The 22,880-nt window shown below is 36.1% G+C and overlaps 2 protein-coding genes across 5 annotated transcripts in view; one reads left to right on the plus strand and one right to left on the minus strand.

Annotated features, from left to right (window-relative positions):
- Positions 1-4,931: 4,931 nt before the first annotated feature.
- LOC121869183 lies at positions 4,932-16,408 on the minus strand. Of its 4 annotated transcripts, none has more exons than XM_042370410.1 (7): positions 16,105-16,408; positions 14,470-14,665; positions 13,496-13,606; positions 13,135-13,277; positions 12,598-12,678; positions 9,866-10,043; positions 4,932-7,189 (listed from the first exon to the last, which is right to left on the minus strand). In XM_042370410.1, exons 2-6 carry the CDS (start codon positions 14,529-14,531, stop codon positions 9,910-9,912), a joined length of 531 nt encoding a protein of 176 aa, XP_042226344.1. In that variant the 5' UTR covers positions 14,532-14,665; positions 16,105-16,408; the 3' UTR covers positions 4,932-7,189; positions 9,866-9,909. The 4 variants fall into 4 exon arrangements, 3 of the variants coding, with proteins under 3 accessions (XP_042226344.1, XP_042226345.1, XP_042226346.1); XR_006089511.1 differs by lacking the exon at positions 4,932-7,189 and adding an exon at positions 12,233-12,399 and having other exon boundaries at positions 9,909-10,043; XM_042370411.1 differs by lacking the exon at positions 14,470-14,665.
- A 363-nt stretch (positions 16,409-16,771) lies between these two features.
- LOC121869184 (tyrosine-protein kinase CSK-like) overlaps positions 16,772-22,880 on the plus strand; it is a gene marked incomplete in the record, with an annotated part of 117,661 nt that continues 111,552 nt past the window's right edge. Inside the window, 1 exon segment of the mRNA XM_042370413.1 lies at positions 16,772-17,149.

Consider the following 22,880-nt stretch of genomic DNA (forward strand, 5'->3'; position numbering starts at 1 on the left):
AGGATGAGAAAATGACTAGCAAGCTCAAGCGGAAGAAGAAACAGTCACAAGCATTCTTCAACTGACAAACTACACGCAGTTTGCTTCCATTTATGAAGGTTTGTATGACATTGTAGTTTCCAACAGCAATGCACAGCAAACTGCCAGTCACCTGAAACCTAATGTTTCTAGTGGATGAAAATTTAAAGACTCAAAGTTAACTTGTAATCTGTCAGTCTGATTCCATGATGGCTGACCCACAAGATTATTTCTTTTGCAAAACTGAAACCGTCTTCAACCAAGACTCCTGTATGGATTTCATGTTTACAATAGAAAGTGAGGCATAATTTAAAGATGCACTGAACACCATGTTACCTGTGAATGTTGTGTCTTGACAGAAAATTCCTTTTTGGCAGGTTAAAGGACATTATATTTTGAGTCTGGCTTTGCTAATGATGACCAATTCCTCCTGTAATGTTGTTCAAGAGCCCTTACTGCAAGCTAATGTCAGCCTTTAGGCCTGCCATGATTGGGTCTCATTCGCTGCAGTCACACTAATGAAGCCTTTCTTATATGCTCAGCATATTGTAGTGTAGTTTGAGACTCTGGCCAACTTGACAATATGGCAGAAAGTCACAAATCTCTAAGGCCATAAAATGTAAAGAATCTGGGAAGAATTTACCTTACATGGAGTTCATAAGGGAGGAAGAGCTGGTTCTGTTTACATACAGGTTCTGAAGTTTTCAGCTGAGTAGGATTTCAAAGAAATTGATTTGGAGTATTGCAACACTGTCTCTTACTGGAAAAGGGCTTGCAAGAGTATTAAAAACACAGAGGTCGGAAAAAGAGTAACATAAGTGCCTAAGTGCTTTTTATGTATCAATTAAATTATTGCTCATGATCAGAAGCAGTGGTAAATAATACAGTATTTAACTCCAACACGTCCTGTTCACTCGCTCTTACTGCTATACCAGATGTATTCTGCTATGGTGTTCACCCTCCACAACAAGGCCCCAAGATGTCTACCAATATCTGGCTTATCCGTGTTGTTTCATGCAATGTAGCATCACCCATTGGCTGCTCTTAAGTACTGTACAATATAAAAGAATTTAACTCAGTACTGTAATATGAAGTCGCTCCAAATAGTAATAGTACTGTACCTTATCATATTACAGGTTGACAATCCCTTATCAAAAATCCATGGGGTCAGATGCATTTCGGATTTTGGAATTTTTTTGGATTTAAGAATGGTTAGGTTTTTAATGGAACAGCCCACCCGGGCACAGCTCACTGAACCATATTAGATATAATAATAATTATAATAATAGTAATAATAATAATTCATAGGTCTAGGCTGTTTCTCACTTTTGATCTTTTTTTTCATTCTTGTATTTCTTTATTATTATTATTATTTTATTATTAAGATTATTGTTATTATTATTAATTTTATTATTATTATTTTATTATTATTATTATTATTATTATTATTATTTAATTTTTGTGTATTTTTAATTATAAATTTTATTTACTGTGAATAATTATTATTATTATAATTATTATTACATTTTAGACCCCCAGGCCCCAATGTGGGTCAGTGACCTGTGCCCGGGTGGGCTAATCTCTGTTTTTAAAAAAAAAAAAGTTTTGTTCCACAAAAAACTTTAGGTTTTCAGAGGTTTCCGGTTAAGGGGTTGCCAACCTGTCCCATTAAATATTGACTTTTTTCACTGTCGCTAATTAATGTTAAAGCTGCATAAAGCCACTTCAGTACTTTTTATCAGAACTCCTGAAGAAGGTTAAGTAGCACACACCTCCCAGAATGGTGAGTCTGGAAGTATATTGGTTTATTTCATTGTCTTCATCAAGATTTCCTTAAGATCATTTGTTGCACTAATACATGGCTTCAGTTTTATTTATGTGAAATTATGTGTGCACAAAAGTTCAATTTATATGTTATTATTCCATTATGAATAAAATTCTCTATAAACTGTCTTAATGTCTTACCTTAACCCTTTCTGTCCTGGCCTCAGTTGTAGGGTACACTCAAAGGCAGACTCTTGATCAATTATTTCAGTGTTGGATTCTTTTTTATTCTATGAGACTACTGTACCGTCCTCTGAAACTTAAATTGACAGCTTATTTGTTTTACCGCCAGAGTGAATGAACTGATCCATTAACTACAAAAATCCAAACCTATTTTCTTTTCAATATTCATAATACTACAGGTAAACATCGATTTATGATCTCTCTATTTCCGATATTTCGCTTTAACGATGGTGATGTTTTAAGATAGCCTCCCCATATACAATAAAAAAAAAATCGCATTTACGATGGCCAACCTTGCTGACACACGGAATATGGAATGCATCTCTCGCTGCACTTGTCAGCCGCAGCATCATTTACCCGTAAGGCCGTCTCCTCGCAGACACCCAGTGCACTACAGTCCCGGTTTTGTTCCATGGTGATGCATCTGCCCACGATCATGTGACTCAACGATTATGAGTCCAGATTGTAACTTGATTTTTTTACTTTTGGTGACTGTGATTGTGAAGTGATTTTTTTGTACAGTATTTTGTGGTTTTAATTATTATTTTTCCTTACAGTGAGAGGACATCACTAACATTCAGATTGTGCAGTACTTCTCATTTTTTGTGATTCTGAACTGTTTTTGCCCTGTTTTTGTGACTGAAGTGAGCAGTGTAACTTTGAAAATGTCTAGCAAACATGTTGCTGAGGCTCCTGCAAATGGAAAGGCCAAGATGCCCAGGAAAACCGTGATTCTCTGGAGGTGAAGCTTAACATTGTGAAGTGACCAGGCTTATTCTTAATGATGTGGTGAGTGTTTATTTTTTATTTCTTTATTTGTGTAGAAATTTTTTTCGGTGATTCGTGTACCGGTATGTGTCAGACTGGCTGGGAAAGTATCCCATTGAACCCCATGTTATAATGAGCTCGATTTACGATATTTTTATTTGTGATGGGGTTTCTAGGGATGTAACCCCATCATAAATGAAGGTTTACCTGTACTTACACAGTACTTACTGCTTGCATGAAGCGGGATGAAGTAAAATTACCTTGCACAGTATTTCAAAATAATGTATTACTAAAAATGGAAAAAAAATTATTGTAGTATAAAGGTAGTAAAATGGGACACAATACTGTACTGTAGAATAGAACAGTATTGGGCAACCTGTGGCCCATCAGGCTTCTGAGTGTAGCCCATGAGACATAATGTTTGATCATCGTTAACATGCATGAAATAATCAGACTTCAAGAAGTGCACTGATTTGACCACTATCAAATTTTGGGCAATTATAAAGTACTTTTGTAATTTGGTGGGATTTATAACATCATCATTTAATATTAATACATCACTGAAAAGTTTAAATGATTTAACTGAATCCCATAAATTTTTTAGATTCACAAATAAAGTGGGCGTATTTTATTTTGTTATATGGCAACACTTCATAACAACTCAAGTGTTCTATTGCTGATGGTTGTATTTACTTATGATACATTGTAAGGTAATCGTAAATACTATACTACAGTACATGTTGAACACCGCCCCCTCCTGCCCAACTCATCTTCAGGTGTTATAATATGGAAGGCGGTGAATTGAAAGTAACTTTACTTGTTTCTTTTGCTCTTATTATTTAAAATTTCTTACACTTCTATTAATAAAATTTTTCTATAACTCATGAAACATTCAGCTTGTGTAAATGTACAGTATTTATGGTTATTTATTTGTGGGTCATGGTTAATGCACATGTCAATCTTGTGACTCACTGAGTTGATGGAGGGCCACCTATTGCCCCTCACTGCTGTTCTGTACTGGGTGTAAGAATACAGGTATTTCACAAATAACCAAGTGGACTTGTCTAAGACAAAATTAGTGAATAGAATCACTAAAGGGAAAAAGGAATGAGTATGGAAACTTGAACTATTTAATTTTCATGCTATAAATATGTTACATAAGTTGTACCTTCAAAATAAAGGTAGAAAAGTGGAACTTAATCCCAAACAACAATATTTTAAAGGTGAAATATTTCCTTAACTTAAAAACTAAAGGTAATATTAATACAGCAGACAAACCTTGTAATAATAGCCTAAACTAGAACATAAGAGCAACATAAGAAATAAGCAAGAGAACTTTAAATCAATGAAACAATATGGATTAAAACCGTAAGATTTAAGCACCCAGTCAAAGGCCTCATTAGCACCTACAGTCTCTTCACAATAAGGTATACAATATCTTTTAGGGTAATTTAGAAACCTTAAAAGTAGTCACAACCATCATTAATTACCTCCTTGCTGCATTTCTTTTATCTAAAGATTTGCAATTGCAACTTAACACAAAACACCTCCAAGCAGTTGTGGTTGACTAATCCTTTATGGCCAACTGTACTCCTAAGCAAATAAATGTAATATTAGCATTGGGATTCTTCCTATGTGTAACAGATGCACTTGGTACCATTTGTATGTGTGAACCTGTTGCTCTGCCATCCTGTCTCAGACTAGATAACTTTCTTAATCACAATGATGCCAGAGCTGTTACAAAGTACATATACATTCCTGAAGCAAATTCAATATATAATCTCTCATGACTATACATATCCTTAACACACACACATAACTGATGGCTGTTTCACACCAAGAGCAGCCTTATAATCATATAAGCTACATGTCTTTGTTGAGGTGGTTTTAAATTAGGTAACTCACACTGGCAGTGATGCTACATATGCCAAGCACCAGTGTGAGTTGCCTAATTTAAAACCACTGCAGCAATTCCAAGACATAGCACAGCTAATATAGCTTTTGGTCTGAGACAGCCTTGAGGACTCTCTAAACTGAGGTATTCACCCACAGTCTATTCAGTACCTCAGGTTTCTCTCCAGTTCTTAATATTTCCTGTCCAACAAACACTCCATGTCAAGACTATTAGTATTTACTGCCTCAATCCAATGTCATCAAATTAGATTTTTTTTTTTGTAAATTTTACAAGAGTCACATAAACTACTATGATACCCTGAACAGGTTTAATTCCAAATATTTTACCATTTTTACTTTATGTAGTTACACAAAATTTTCTTCAGTAACACACTTGAAATATGGTGGAATTCCCTAGTCTCACCTTTTTAAATATTTCTAATTTTCCAATTCCTTCTTTTTTCTATTTTGACCCAGTTGGTGAATACATGCACAATGTTTAATATTAGTTGAGACAGACTTAAATTTCATTGTAAAGTTAACATACTCATTTTCTTGTCAATCTAATTTTTTGACAATGATCATCTCAGATTCATCCTACATTCAAAGCGTGGATAGTGAATAAATCTTACCGTTTCTTTTTTAAATACTAAAGACTGCAACAACACTTGGAATAATTACTTAAGAATTCTACATGATGGCCTGTCTGTTACACTGTGTGAAGCAGTCTCCACTGCTGACACTTCAAAATAACAATGTGTGGCATAAGTGGGAGTTGCTTTACTAAATATTAACATCCAGGAAATAAGATGAAGTAGTTAAAAGTATATTAGAAAAGAAAACAACACAAAAATGGGGAAAATAATAAACACTCTAAAAGATAAATGTAGAGAAAAGTGGCAGACCACCAAGCCCTGGTGGAGAGTGAGTGGCCAACCAAGTGGAGGAATGGGTAGACTTACTCCTATCCTCCCATGGTAGACATTTTTGGGTGAATGAATGAGGCCAGCCAATCTACCTAAATATTTTGTTCTTATCTCTATAACCGACTTTTACAATATGGTTTGGTGGAGAGATAAAATATCTAACCAGCTACATAACATTAAAACTTTAACTCGGCATCCAAGTTACTCCATCGTAATGGAGTATCTTATGCATTCGTTCAATGTGGTGAATTACAGTTGGTATCTTTTTCAGTATCTGACATAGATATTGCTTCATAAATATCATTTTTGTCAAGATTCATACAACTGATAGTAAATGAGCAGATCCAGGATCATTTTGGGGTGGAAGGCACCAGGTACAGTACAGTACCATACAGTAAATTATAATTTATGAAGGTAGACAGTAAAATCGGTTTTATAAATGGATATAATTATGCTCCCAGTTAATTATATATAGTAGTGCTGCTGTAAGTCTTCATGCTGCAGAAAAGCAATTTAAACTGGTACCAAAATGTAATTTCTAAGTAAGCCAGGGAGAGGGGGTTATCTGCACCAGTGAACTCCTGGATCCACCCAGATAGACAATACCACAAAGTGGTAAGCATACTCTTCTAAAGGTCTTTGTCTGATACCTGGTCTTACACGTAAGCATGCACAACATTCATCAACACTTTAAAAGCCAGAACAGTTTCAGTTCCATTGTTTAACTTGGTACATTTCACAAGTGCAACTCATTAATGCACAATAGTGGAAGAATGAACTGCTTCATTTTTCTCCTGAATGGGACATATAAATTGATGCTGAAATACCTGGACATATGCAAAAAACAAAAAACAATACAGTATAGTACAGTATATGATCTGATCTTTGAACTACAACTAACCTTACAGATATGGTACAGTATTTCATGCTTTCCCTGATTTCACAGGATTTAATTTGTCAAGAAATCTGTTTTTTATTTTTATTCTCAGATTTCAAAAGAATAACTTTCCCATTTTTCACGTCAACCACACACACGCCTCTCTCTCTCTCTCTCTCTCTCTGAGCTGCAGTAGCTTCAGGAATTGACTCCTGTTCCATTTATAATGAAAATGCATACAAATTTATATTTTTTGTTCATATAAATAATTTTAAAATTCAAATGAATACAATTATAATTTATATAACTTATTTATAAAAATTTCTAAATGAAGTTTTAAAAAACAACATACAGTATAAAGTTTAATAAATAGATTGAGTGCCTGTTACAGCTCCTCTGGCCTTTGTCCTTAAGATGTATCACAAGGTTCTGACTCCTGCTGTTGTTGAGACCCTTGCTTTTGTGTCCTGCTGCAGACTTGTTTGTTCCATGGGCTGATCTGTCTGTTCCATAGGTTGTTGTGCTTCTTCCATGGGCTGGTGAGATTGTGAGGAATTAGGGGTGCCAGCTCCATGAAGGGCTCCACGCATCATCAGAGAACCAAGCATTAGGGTTACAGTCCCAGAAACTTCACCATCCTCATCCAATGTCCAAAGGGCATCTCGTAGCTTCAGATAAACTTGAATAAACTTCAGTAAAACTGCAAGGGGAAAAAAAAAAATACACTAGACATCTTTCAGGTGAACTAACCTTGTAATACTCATTGTGTCACTCAAACTCCTGGTTCCATGTGAGTTCCCCTTTTTTAATTCAAAGTTTCTCATCAATGGTGGAGGCAGATCACTTTTACTTAGTCTTTGAAGTAGATGCATTAAGGTAGGAAGGATTCTTATTTTGGTTTGAAATTGCAGTGTCAATAGTCGAGTGTAATACCGTACACACAAGACATCATAATACACTGTCAATGCAACATAAGTTGTTCATATACACAAGCTTAACAGATTTTCTGGCCAATACTGTATTGCAGTTTCTCATTTTTGGAAGGGGCTATATTTCTTGTAGTAATTTACACAGAGCACAGTAGATCTCATTTATCCAAAACTGTAATCCCCCAAACCACCTAATACAGTAGTGTATTAAAAAAAACTATGGACTCTCACCTTTCTTCTATTATCCAATAATATAATTAATTCATCATCCAAAAGTCCAATTGCAACTTATCTAAAGTCAACTTACAGTAGATCTCATTGATAATAATCTATAAATTATATGATTGTTTTGTTGAAGTAAGGATTCTGATTAGAGTTCATATATACGTATCGTCTATCTTACAGTTATGGTATTCACAAATGTATGGTGGGAAAACAAGAGAAAATATGATGATTACCTAAAATATTTGTTATTACTGGATGGCTACCAAATATTTGCATGTTTACTGGTTTTGCTCACAGATGGCAGCTGGTATCAGTACTTGGTGGCAACTTCAAATTTAGAAGAATAATGCAGTACTGGATTTTAATGTATATTTTCTCTTACGGCCACAAAAATAAATCGATCGCACACGCCCTGAATCCTGGATATACGTATACCTTTCTTCACACACCTATGAAATCATGGATCACCAATGTCCATTGCCCCTTCCAAAATACAAAATTACTCCAAAAATATAATTACCCACAGCTGGGAACCACTGACTTCCAGTGTACAACTTAAAAAGCAAAAGGAGTCTTGATTTTTATGAATAAAATTGTCTTCAATTATTATGGTTGGTTAGTGAAAAATAGAAGGTTGCCTAAAAAGTACAGTATTGTATAAAGGTTTTTCATATTTTAAAATACGTAAGATAAAACTTGAAGTCGCGAGTTCAATTAGAACCTTGCAGATGCAGACAGTTGGAGCAAGATAATTTTGTTTTCATATATATACAATTATTTCTTTTAGATTTTGCCCCAAATTGTGCTTAAGTACAAAAATTACCTCCCGGTGTTTCACCAAGAAAAACTGAAAGTGTGTAATTTTAGACGTAAAACGAGACATTATTAAGGAACATGAGCAGTTAAGGGGCAGTTGACCATCAGCCTTAAGAAACAGAATATGATGAACAAGCTTCTCAATGAATCATTCATTACCACAACTTATATAATTCTTTTATGCATTCTTACAATTATTAAATTCTTATTGTTTTAATACAGTATCATTGAGTGGTAATAATGGGTGTACTGTAAGGATGAGCTGGGTAAGATGGGCTTTATCATGGTGGTGGGTGGTCAGTTGATGATCAGCCATAAGATGGAGATTATACAAACACCTTCCCTTTGTACAGAATTAAATTTTCCAGGTAATTTTTATCGGTGTGTTTTTTCATATGAAAACTTTTTGTGTGTGGGTGTGGGGGAGAGGGGCTGGCTGCGAGAATAAGATAAAACTGTTTCAGGACCCCAGATCATGCGAGTTATAATCACAAGTGTTCGACTATGACTGACCGTGACCTGAGTTGTGTGAAATCTACATCATTTTCATTTATTTAATATTATAAAGTACATTTATTAAATTATTTACTAGGTGTGTATCAGTTTTGTATACATACAAATAAATCCACAATGTTATGTGACATTAGGCTGGTTGAAGCACAGCCTATGTACCCTTAGTTATCAACCTTATCTTTAACATGAAATTTTATCATTTGTGCGGCAAGACTCTGGATGGGTCAACGTGCGGTACCATAAATCACACTACGTATAACTGTGGCTACTTCATTCAATATTTCTTTTAATTATAAAAGTATGCCATACATATTTTGCAACAGGGGCCCAATTTAAATTTCCCTTGGATGGACCATGGCCAAGTCAAGACATACAGTACCACATCCACTTGTGTGGCATAGTGACTAGTGAAAGTTAGGGCAATTAGAGCTACAAAGATGAGGAATCTGTTGGTGGTGATGAGGCAGCTTCCACAAGCCATGTGTCCACTCTTGAGGCTCCCACAGGGGATTGTTGTAGTGCTGCTTTGTATATTCCTGTGTTCCCTGAACTTTGATGGTGTAAATCAGGAGTTTATGGTAAGATTAAAATGTTTTAATGGTTTTCTATATTCCCCTCATTCAGTGGGAAAAGACTGCAGGTTCCCATCTCCATACTGTAAACATTTTAATTTTTACTCTTACACGAGTGACTTAAGTGTCTATTGTCAGAGACACTTAGATGTTAGAAGTATGAGCAGAAACCTGTATGTTCTAGAAAATTTAATGAATGGCTTATGTTTTCTGGACAGCCAAGGTAGGGGAAAGGAAGGTAGTGCAGTAATCATGGTACCAGTGAAGCAATCACCCTAGCATTTCTTAATGTAAAGTTGATTACCAGTTGTACCTGCTTACCTTTGCACATGCTGAGAGACACTGGATGAGACAAGCCAAGATGGTCACCTGGAGGAACCTCTGATGCCAGAGTTCTTAACAGAGCCAGAGAATGTCCCTGCCGTCGAGCCACACGGCACATACATGGTGTCCAGGGTATCACAGGCATATACATCCTCACCACCCCATATACTAGTACCTGTTTAGTGAAAGTCAACTGGATGACTCCAAAATATTCTATTCTGGAATAATAGTATATTAGTGAGATGCTTAAGGTTAATTCAATTCTGTTACAGTAATTAATAAATAGGTCTACAAAAATAACATACTGTACATGTATAGGGCCTCAATAATCCATACCCCAACAATATGAAAGACTTGACCATCCATCCAAGTGTTTTAGCAGCTAGCCAGTGAGCATATTTAAGTCAGATGACATCTACCATTACCTAAACCTAGTACCTCAGTGCTTGTTCTATTTCTCTTCAAATATTGTGAGCATATTCATCCATGCAACTACATGTATCCATCATGGCTAGACAGGGGTGATGAAGCAGGCAGACATTAGGGACTTAGTCCAGAAAAAAGTGTCTTCGACTCCGTCTACCGTACCTCATCCACGTCTGGTCTTGATAACAGCCGGTGGTCATTAATGGTCCTACTGTTGCAGGATCCCAACAAGGAACCACTCAAACATTTAGAACAATTTTAAGTTTTATATTAAGGGTCAAACAAGACTTGGTGTTAAGTTGTACAGTACATACGGAAGTCACTAAACTATTTATAAACCTACATAACCTTGACCTACTGGATCTCAAGAGGAATGGACAGACACTGGACTGAGGGAGAGTGTTGTTTCTGTATCTATATATCAGTACAGTACATTACATTATTGTAATATGTACTGTAGCTGCTCCCCAAATCCAGGTAGTAAGTCGAAATGGTCATAAGTCGAAAATGCTTAAATAATACATAGAAAATCCAAAATGGGTGTCTTTTTTTCTTCTCAGCACCACAAAACTCTCACTTTTAAGCTTGCCAGCCATTTTAAAGTGAATTACAAACGAAAATTTTGCCAGTACACAGCACAATCACTGACGTTGGGACTCGAAAATACGTAATTTGACAAAATTTTGGTACGACTGAGGCGGTCGAATGTCCGGGTGGTCGTAAGTCGGGCGAGCTGTATTTGTTTATACATACTGTATTTATCAACATAAATGTATATTCTACATTATTTTCTTAATTACTGTAATTTAATCATTTATCCTCAGGACCTCCGTTAACACAGTATGCTACAGAATCTTTCTGTCTTGACGATTGAGAAATATGATCCTGTGCTGTAATCTATAACACCGTTACTCCCAATCAATTTGGATTATAGTAAAAAAACAAAACATAATTCAAAATCACTCATAATATGAGAGATATTTTTTAATATGCTGTACATAACACATATCACTATGGGATGCAACTGCCAATCGTCCACCTCAGTATAAACACATACTAAAGTAATATCTCCGTTAGCCGGAATCCCTCTTAACCGGAACTCTCCAATAGCTGGAATTTTAATTTTCTTGGAAAATCATTCTCAAAGTAAAAATTTAAACAAAAAATTGGCTTTGGGAACGATTTTCCGAGAGGCACATTTTCTGGAAAATTCTGGGGATGGGGGAGTTTTTTCCCGGGTTTGAGAGATGAAAATCGGGCGCATTTTCCTGAAATTTCAAGAAAAATTTTCCGGTATCCGGAAAATTCCCAGATGGGGATACCTTTGCGGGTTCGAGAGATGATGAAATATGCAATTTCTGGAACTTCTGAGAACATTTTACCGTTACCCGGAAAATTATGTGGATTTTTTCCGGCTTTGAGAGAGTCATCTCATTCCCGGAAGTGCTGTGCACCAATTGTTATGGCTAACGAAGATATCACTTATAAACGTCACACTTGTTGGTCAGCCGTGGAGTGTACATCGACTGCTCCACGCAAGCTTTTTCCCACTTGTTTTTCCATCATTGCCCAATGTTTGAGTCATTATGTCTGATAACCCTGAACTAAACACCTAAATCCAGTATTAATACGTACTTAAAAATGTTTAAATTATGATTGGGGCAGATAACGTAAAAGTTCCACCCCCCCCCGGTTATGTCTCATAATTTGTAAGGGCTAGAGCCCCAACTATTTCAATTATGGGGCTTTTACAGTATACGTACGTATATAAAAACACACAAGTGCACGAACACAAACAAATGTACGATACAGAAAGTTTTCATAAACATAACCATGAGAGACTATGCAAGAACAGTCCATGCAGATCACAGATCTCAATGACAATAATCTTGAAACTGCAGAATAGAGAGAGGAATAAGATGTAAGCATAGCACTGACCCTTGCGTTTGAGTGAGCACATGCCAGCTGGGCGGTGCAGATGCCAGAGGAGGTAGGTGGGGTCAGTCAGGGGACAGCAGCCATAGGGCACTTCAGCCTCAGCCTCCCGAGCAGCATAGTCCAGCTGTGTCAGCACGCACCAGCAGCCGCTCACCCAGGCACGAAGTCTGACATAACAGGCACTTTGCCACTAACACTCAATACCCAGGGTTCTATTTAGTTTTTCTTGAGTTTTACAGTCCAAGACTTAAATTAATTCAAATGAAGATATCTTTAATATCATGCAATCCTCCTCTTAAATATCAACATAAAAAAGCTCTGAAACTTGGTCATAAATATAACGGTGATAATAACTGTTTACTCACTTGGGCCCATCCATTGTTTGGTGAGGTAATGCTCAATACCTTCCAAGGGATGCCAATCTCCCTTCAACCAGATGTATTTGTCTGTAAAGAAAACCATTACACTTTTTAACGAACATCTACAATGCACAGAGCACACAAAATAAGCTTGATGTGCTTCATACAGTACTGCACTGTATTCCATAACTTAAATCATAAGTAAAATGTGAAAACATTAAATGTATGGAAATGTCTAACAGAACTTAAATTAATTCTGGCATTTTATTTCAATTTTCAACAAATAGAAACAGGAATAATTTGACAGAAAATGAGTGACAATCCATATTAAGAATTACTGAAATAAAGGCAAGATTTGGTAGGAAACCCCTATGTCCCAAAACTATTCTGTATATAATGTATTTACACTGGTGAGTGTGTGTGTGTGCCTGTAACCACAAATGGCAAGTCTTTCTGCAATGGATCTACCAAGATGACATGAGAGAGATGACAGAGGGAGAGGGAGGTTATATTTTGCAAGAATCAACCACAACCTGTACCTACCTTCATTACTGTCTGTGTAAACAAGGACGCCTTTCTCTTCTTCATGGGATGCTTCTTCATTTTCAGCACAGAGCTCGGGGAAGAGACACTCACCCGGCACAGCTACAGCTAAATCTTCTGCTGTGATCTCTTCCGGAGTTTGTCTGTACACACGTGAGAAAATCCTAAATAATGAGCCTAACAATCAAACACATTTAACACGAGCACAGACCAAAACAGTAAATAAAGCAGCATAGATTATTTTAACCTCATTTTCAACAGCTTAGATGAGGACGAAGCTGTTAGATTGATTCTTTAGAGCGGAGATACTGTACTGTACATTACTGGAAACATGGTAAATATAAATAGGTAGCATACTTACTGAGGTCCAGCATGACTGTGAGTTTCAAGCCAGATGGCAATATTAGTGATACTCTCATGAACGTCGATGTCTGTTGGCAGGGTTAAAGTGTCGGAACTCATCTTGAAATACCTGTCCAAAATTAACTCTATAAATAAATTTCAAAAATCAACTGGTGATGAAAAAGACATTAATAAATCAAAACTATTAACATGATTAATTGTATTCAGCTTTTATGAGTTACACAAATACATGTTGGTTATGGCACAGGATTCCTATGCTAATACCAGACCATTTTATTGCCTCAAGATAAATTGCAAGTTTCTTCAAGTAACACCTGAAAAGATTGAATGACAACCTCCGTAAAACAGTTTTGAATCATCTTATGAGCAAAAATTGATACTAGGAATCTACCTTTACTCTGTTTCTTCTCCACACTGATTTTGATGCAACGGACACACAATGTAAACAATTCCAATTATTTTTTAACTTGAGAATCCTAAAGAGATCCTAGGCCATACATCAGCTACTTAAGTTATATCAGTAGTAGTGAGAAATGATTTAGAAATAAGCTATAAGTTTGTGATATCAAAATATAATGTATATACTTTAATATGTATAGTATAGTAGTACTGTACATACATTATATCATTTCCTACACTTTAGGCAGATGAATCACAGTTGAATCTGAATCAAAAGCTTGGGTTTGTTTGTATAACTCCACACCATAGTTTCAGAAGCTTAACAATGGCCCATATATGCAAGGAGACAGAACAAACAAATATACAAGATGGTCTGGCCTAGAAATGTATATTACATGTTCAACTTGATACACTATAATTTAAATTCAGAAAAAAGTACAAGGCAATTGAGTATATAATATGTAATGAATACAATATAACAGAATCCAGAAACAGTTCACCTTTAAGTAAAAATTAAAGAAGATGAACTAGAAAGTGAACCAGGAAGGAAGGTTAACATAGTCGATCGCACACCTTATGTCAGTGTCAGAATTAAAGATGATGAACCACAAAAGGCAACCCAGAGCTCTATGCATCAATTCATTCCTTGTTTGGTTTGGTTTTTCAGTTTAAAAGTCAACGTCAAGAGCCGGCTAATGGCACACGGGAGTCAATAATTCCTCTTGGTTAACTCTCCCAACTTGAAATGCTTGTATGGGTGCTGAAGTACCTGTGATAAATTAAGTTGGAAAACACTGATTAATGGACTCGGCCAAATTCATTTTGATCCATGGAGTCTCTCAATCTCTGACTTGGTACAGGGTTCTAACCTTACCACCAGCCCTTTGTAAAAATCCTACAGTACTGTTGTAATTATATTTGAGCTTCCGTAATCTTCTATTTATCAATAAGGAAACATAGGGTACAGAACATACCTATGGCTAAGAATTTACTTACAAAGGCCAGATGTGATGACAACTAACCAAACCTAGAACTTTCAGTTAGGTTTGGCTAGTTTGTTAACATTCATGAACGGTTTGGTCAGACCTGGTCAAGAAACCAATTGGTATATCATAGCTATACTTAACACCTGACTTTTATAATTTATTACAAATGCAGATCAAACTTTCAAGACAAAAATTAATTTATTACACTACAAGAAGTCACTCCTGCAGCACTGGAAATGTTCAACTGATATTAAAATGTGAAATAATCACCAATTTCAAATAATATTGATACTCTTATGACAGTTTCTATAATGGTATTAGAATTATAACTAGACTGTTGGCACATTTATAAAAAATACAACTTGTGAACTACCATACATCCATCCTATCCTTTTTTAGCTTAAAAGTAACTTAAAACTTACAGTAAGATGTTTAAATTGCAAAACATAAGTGACATTCATTTTTTTAATGGCTTTCATTTTTAAACTTTACTATAATTATGAAAAACAAAATAAAAATAGAATACCACGACTTCAATATCATGTAACATAATTTACCCACTAAACTATAAGACATTTAAGTAAAGCAATAATCTTAGTGATATTCTCCAATTTTTACTTTTGTTTTTAAGATTCACTTTCAGTTTTACAATATTATGTACCATTACAACATACAGTATACTATACAGGTATGTCTTACTTCAAAGTCATTTCTGGCCAAAGAAATAGAGAGTTTGTACAGCCAGACACACTATACCTGAAGTGGTTGTTAACAGGGGGAAGAAAACTGCCGGCAATAGCCTTGACTAAGTGCACCCAACTATGACTTCCTGAGTACACCTAATCCCTACAAGATGTCTATACAATTGTTAATGACCACTTGAAGATACAGAGAACTAAAACCAAGTAGATCACATTATAGAGTAAAATCACAACTTTGGTAATAACTAGTGTTGTAAGTCTGATGAAATAATGTTTAAAGAACACTGTGAGTGAGACAAGACACAGGACTAACAGCCTGGGAGTCAGCAGACCTTCAAGATGGACACGCTGGACATGCTCACTGCCTACACGTAAATTCTAGAACAGACTGACCACGATAATACTAAATATTCCTCCTTCCCCTGCCGCCTCACCCTGCCCACCCCACCAAAGTTAAACCTTTTCCCCACCCACACGTTTAGGCAACAGCTGAAAACCGATTGTCAGTAAATCGTCCGTACCTTGGAGTTTGTAGTGGTAGGTATAAATGTGACTACGTCTTGGAGAGGAAGGAGTGTAAGCCACACCAAGAGTTCTGCTCCAGTGCACCCGAGGATCGCCGTCGCTGCTTCATGCTGCCCGATTATGACCCCCCGGTTACGCTTCATGGCTTCGTGTCATCATATAACTTACACCTAGGGACATCCTCATCAGTGTTTCAATTAATATAATAATATAGAGGACACCATTTCATAAGGCTACATCAAAGAAATTAGCAATTCTTTGATTCTAAATTCGAGAACAACAGTCCTTGTTGACAGCTGATAGTTCCAATAACATCTCGATATAAGGAAATAATAAAACACCAAATATGAGCTTTAATAAAATTATATTTTATTTATAATAATATTATAAACATTAATTTGTTTTATAAATCAAATATTATAAAGGATACCTCGATATAGCCCTAACCTATAGTTAAAGTTTTTACTCTTCCTCGGTGAACTTTAGTATTGAGTCAAATGAAACCCTTAACTGTAGACTAATTGATTATAACTAAACTTGGCATTATATATAAATAGAATACTATACAAAATATTTAGATTTAATCACAAAGACAACATTTGTTTATATATTTTCTAATATTAGTGAGTTTGTGGGTAATAGTGTTAGTATGTGTTAGGTGGAGAGTGAAGGGAGTCAGTGTTTACCATGGTGTAGGGTGAGTGGGATACACACACTCTCCTCCCTCAGTAAAGTCATCACTTGAATTTAGTGGGCCAACTTCCAATGAAAATTGTGCGTTTGTATATATATAACGGGACACATTTTTTGAAACCATACACTTTATCACATAAAGCCAAACTGTTGTAATACATCAAAGCAGATGTAGAAAGTTACGACTTTGGTGTTGAATCACTGAATGGGGAAACGTGAATGTTTGTGACTGGAGGAAGTGTTAGGATAACAAGGTGAAACTCTTGACGAAGGGCGTTACTAGAACCTGGAGTGTGTCTGCTGCATACTTTAAATACCTAGAAGTCAAATCACCATAGTGAAACCAAGGTAAGGTTAACTCTAAGCCGGGGATTCCAACATCTAGCAACGGAACACGTAAGTCACTGTAACTTAGGATAACTAAAGTTAATTTTCATTCTCGAATTTGCCCTCAATTGGTAGTCACATCACTGCAGTGGATATACAGAGATGTATTCATCATGTTCACTTGTAATCAGGAGAGGTTCTAAGATTCCGGTAGTGACAGGATAAACCAAATTGAAGTGAGGAGATAACACGGACTGGTTGGTGAGTCGCTGGTAACATGTAACTACCATCAACATTATAGTTACCAGAAATTCCTTTTGAAGAGAATGGTTTTTCGCACCTTTTTGCCAATACTGTATACTTGTTCTTGCCAGTTGTAGATATGCAAAACACAGGTGCTGTTTCATCCTTGGATAATGCTATTACGCGAATAAGAATTGTGTGCTCAAAATAAGGTAACTGTGACAAGAACGAATGATGTGGTAGTCGGGCAGTTACCAAACAGACCAATATTAATTCGTCTTTAGATCTTATCCTTTAATTGGGTCGAGATTATGATTAACAACAGATAGGCTTGCTAGTGAGTAATCAGGGAAGGCCTTGGGGATAAAGATGATGAACGGAATACCCCAACTTTAATTATAGGGCTGTAACCTATTTAAAGATCGGATTTTGTGGGGTGAGGGGGTCTTATTGCCTAAATTTCCGACCTAGCTAGTAATATTTATCTTATTTTATTATCAAGTGGGGGCCATCTTTCGTAGCCAACCCAAACAAATTTATTCAGAATATTATTTGTTTCTTCGTTGCATTGTTCACTTACGTGGGAGGTTCAGTTGACTAGGTCACGCGAGACATTGCAGAGGGAAGCGGTCACTCCCACCGTAGTTTCGTTCAGAACATGATAGTCTACCGAGTCTCATTAATATATTTAATGGACTTTGTGAATAAAATGCTTCACTTATAATCAGCCCCCAGTAGTCAACCACACACCGGGTCATTCCTATTTTCACTTAGCTACGACCATTAAAATTCAGAACAGCACGTTGATGACTTGAGAGAAAAAAAAATGGTAAACTGATACAAAAAAAATTATAAAATGCATTCCTCGCGATCACGTTTCTACGTTTGCTTACATCCGTGTTCCTAGGTCCAGGACTCCGGTAGTTGTCCAGGATGAGTTGCTCCATGAAACTTCACCCCAGACCGAATTTAGACTTTGTATGTATTGATAAACTGTATTGTACTCGTAAAGATTCACACATTCAACAGCTCACTTGGTGGTGGTGTGTTTACGTCACTTAGATTAGCAGCCCCCTTACATTTTCTCTATCGGTATCAGTTTTATACCGTTTTTGTGTTCTATTTATTTTTCTTCGAGAAGTCACCTGGAGAGTTTGCAAGCTGTGGATGAGAAGAACCCCGAATGTACGTCATGTTTGTTTTAGCTAATATTCGGACTTAGGTGCAGTCCTCCCGCTAGTTTAGTATAGTGTACAGTAATTATGTTTCCCCACCTGTCGTAACTCACTCAGGGTTCTTCGCGCTTGCATAATTCCGGAAATATGTAACTGCGCAGATCTGTGCGAGTTATCACACGGGTATAATATTACTATCATTGTCACACGGTATGCGGTCGATGTTTGTGTACAGCGCGTGTTTCTCTTTTTTTTTATGGGCTGCCCGTGTCTGATGGTTATATTTATTTGGTGAAGGATTGGTCACTTTGTGTTTAAAGCATTATGGTGGATGGTAGTTTGTAGTATAAACTGGTTGCATCATATCGGGTACATTAATATGTAATGTAAAGCTATGAATTTTAGACAGCATGTACAGTATAATTATATATACCTGTATTATACTACCGTATATAACCTTCTGTGTTATTGGTGTATATATGTGATTATTTCTTAGAATTTCATTAAAATTAAACCATTTGATAGGGAAATTTAAAATGGTCCTGAAAATAGAAATGAAAAATAAATTTAATGGCAACAATATATTAGTCATGTAGAATTAAAGAGAATGTATAAACCTAAATTGTTGTGTTGTCATTTCTATGGAATTGGATTTGAGACTTCAAGATTACCGGGATGTTCAACGGAAATACACAAATAAATATATAGATAAATAAACATATTCTCTGGGATTATTGTTAACATCGATTTCCTCAGTTAAAATATAATGACTGAGGGTCTCAAAGAATCGGCACACCCAGCTTAGCCCACCCACCTGAAGTTTAAGCACCCGGCTATACCCAGGGCACCTAATCTTCATGAGGGGTCGATGTAGTTCGTGGTTTTGTCAGCAGTTTCTAAGCGGTTAAGTTGACCACAGGTATTGGTATGCATACATCATTTTGTACCACGTGGATCAAATTATCTGGTAACTTTCATGCAGGGAACTGCCAGAATTTCAAAACTACCAATAATTTCAGTTTCAAGTTCCTGCTTCTGTTTTTATAACTATCTTGCGTCAGGCATAATGGGCTTGACTATAGGCGGCGCTTCACCTTGACAAGATCCGTATGTTACTTTACATACTGTAGTCCAGTTATTCTCTACCACGAGTGTTTACTGTGTTCATAGTCAGGTTAGTATGGCTTTGCCTACGGTACTATTTGTAGATTAAGTTCTGCATATATTATTTGAATTTATCCCGAAAATAGTGAAATATATTTAATTGTCCTTAATATTTGGTTGAACAGTTTAATAAGCCTCTTTAATCATTATAATAGCTATGAAAAGTTAATTGCTTCCCGTGAATTGTGTAGGCCTAAGGTTCCGATACTCTTTCACCCCTACATACCTCGCTACTTTCTCTCTCCAAATAATAAAAAGTGAAAAACTTATTTAAGAATTGTAATAACCCTCTTCAGGACAAATGTTTATATTTATTGAGAAAATTTTAGTAATTTCCGAATGGTTACCCTAATGTGACGTGTACAGTACATTGCGAGTCGTATTATGAAGGCTTGGTTGATTTTAGCTGTGTCAGCCATTACATTACCGGTTTGTTACTAAAAATGTAGTAGTTAAATAAATGTGTAATAATTGAAACGGATTGATCGTCTTGAGTTTCCAATAAGGAGTTTGTTCACGTGAAGGCAGTTGTATGAGATACGAGAGTTGTCGGAAAAGTACCACGAACAGGGCAGGGAAGTCATATATTTTGAGGCAACTTGAGTCAACCAAACATTATGACCTGAAATTTTCAAGTTACTTTTGTCTTCATTCACATATTATATATATTGATCGTGGCACTATACTAACATATCCATTTTGTCTAAGAAGTTGTTACTGTGAATCTTTACATGAAAATTGTCTTTGTTTTTTTTGTTTTATACATTTTATTCAGTTTTAGCCAGTCAGAGCGCCACGAAACTAGACTTAGGTTAAGTAGCCTCCGTGAAGAAACAAATAAATAAGGTATTGTATTAATTAATTTTGCTTCACCTGCTTGCTTAACCCTGCTTTCAGGTTAAGTGATGTTCGTGATAAAAAAATATAAAATTTAGGTTACTGTATAACTTGATACAATATAGGTCTGCCTTGAATGTAATACTGTATGGAATTGCAAATTTATGTTGTAGATACTGTCTGTAATCAGTACATGAACCTCATTTATTCTCAACAGTATTGTATATATTGGTATGTGGAGGCTTTATTTCTATACAAGATGTACGTGTTAAATTATTATTATTACATATACAGTATATATTAGTTGCAGGCAGGTACAAGACGACCATTTTCGTGGGAAACTTAACTACTCCCGAAAAATTTTGAGTCGAACATCGGGAGCGGTGAGTTTCATGGCTCATTGTTATTATTATTATTATTATTATTATTATTATTATTATTATTATTATTATTATTATTTCCGATACGGTAGGTTTATAGTTATTAACGTTATTAGTATTATTTATTAATTTTTTGTCGTTTTGTAAGTTATGGACCTTTAGATTTTGCTGAAGATTTGACTAAATTAACCTTTATGATATGGTTAGCCAGAGGTTAGATTTGTAGGTATGGATAGAGCAGGAATAAGATTGAATTTTAATTGAATCCATTTATTGTGAAACAAGAGTGATAGGTTGGGACGAAGTAAAATTCAAATAGGTTCCTGTATCAAAGTTTATTTTGACTAATACTGCAAAATAATGAATGGACCCAGTGTTGCGTTGGGATGATTGAGTTTGTTGTATGGGAAACATAATCCCGCGTTTCACTGTGTTAGTTCTCTCCTGACTTCTCTGATACACCGTTTATTGTAAATTTGTTTCTATACAATTTTGTGATATAATAATAATACCTGTATATATGTTTTTTCCCCTTTTGTAGAGTATTTGTTAAAGGATTGTTCAATTGTTATAGTATTTACAAGAAGGGAAAGTCATTGTTGAGCTAGGATTTTTATGCAGGGGTTCGGGGTATTTTTATGACAGCACGAGACAACCAGAGGTTTTATCGCCCTCCCTCCTCATTGTTTTCCAGAAGGTGTGGATGCGTTTAGAACTTTAGAACAATGCTAGCACACAAAGTGATTTTTTTACTCACTAATATTCACAGGGGTTTGAAATGAGTTTAGAACATCTGTTGAATTTTCCTTCTGGGGACATTAAAATACAGCTAACTACCTTGTATTGTAAGCCACGTCACAAAAACGGTGGCCAAAATACTGTACCACCGAAAGTGCAGTTAGCGAAGTTGCCTCTAGAAGCCCTTGTCGTAACTTAAGGGCGGGATGTCCGAAGTCCTTGGAATACTTTACCTAACTTATTGAACTGAGCCCACCGGGTTAGTCAATCACCAGACGAGTTCGTGGATATGGAATCGCAAGTTCTTGTTTACCCTTTACACATTGATATAATAGAAAATGGTGGAGTACTGTACATACCAAGTTTCGATAAAGTTACTTCTCTGAAAGACTCTGTACTCACTTTCAAGCAACATTGATAAAGTTCTGAGAGAAAGAGAATTGTCCATGTTATTAGATGTTGTCAGTCTAGCGTGGTGAGGTGGTTTACCAGGCGGTTACTCTGCTTAGATTTAATTATTAACAGGTTCAGTTCACAGTTCACCCAGTAATTCAGTGTAGCATTTGGTGATTTGTATCTAGCTAATGAAAGTCTCATTACGAGTTAATCTTACATATATAACAGCTAAGTGTAGCAGCTAGTAACTACTATTTAATTATGAAAATCGTATACCCGTACATTACTAATTTATGTTGGTTCACGTGTATAATTAAATTGGTGACTTAGAGAATAACGTTGCTGGAATTTTGTAGTTTATCGTCCACGAGGCGAAGTTTTCCATTTAGATATCCACAAAAAACACATCGACTACTGTAGGCTTTTGTCGTCCAGGAAAGACCGCTCTTTTGTCAGGCTGTAAATAGTGTTATACATGCCTCGTGAAATTAGCACCCCCCCCCCTTTCCTCTCTCCCTGGTTTTGCTTGGGGTCGGGTTCTCAGACCAACATCGACAGGGTATGGTGGTTAGGTGACACAGAGCTCTAGGAAGGTGAGTACTGTGACATAAAGCGCCCATCAACAGGTGACTTAGGTCCTCCTGAGGGTAAGTTTGAGTACCGTACTGGGTATTGGCACTAACCTAAAGTACTGGTAAATTTAAAATACCGGCATGTAATCGAAAGTACTGGTATATAACCTAAAGTACCGGTAGCTATCAAATTTAAATCACCGGCATAGAATTACACTCCATGTAAAGTACTTTCGGGTTACTTAAG

The sequence above is a fragment of the Homarus americanus genome, unplaced genomic scaffold, assembly GCF_018991925.1.
Source record: "Homarus americanus isolate GMGI-L3 unplaced genomic scaffold, GMGI_Hamer_2.0 scaffold25467, whole genome shotgun sequence".
NCBI classification, from domain to species: domain Eukaryota; kingdom Metazoa; phylum Arthropoda; class Malacostraca; order Decapoda; family Nephropidae; genus Homarus; species Homarus americanus.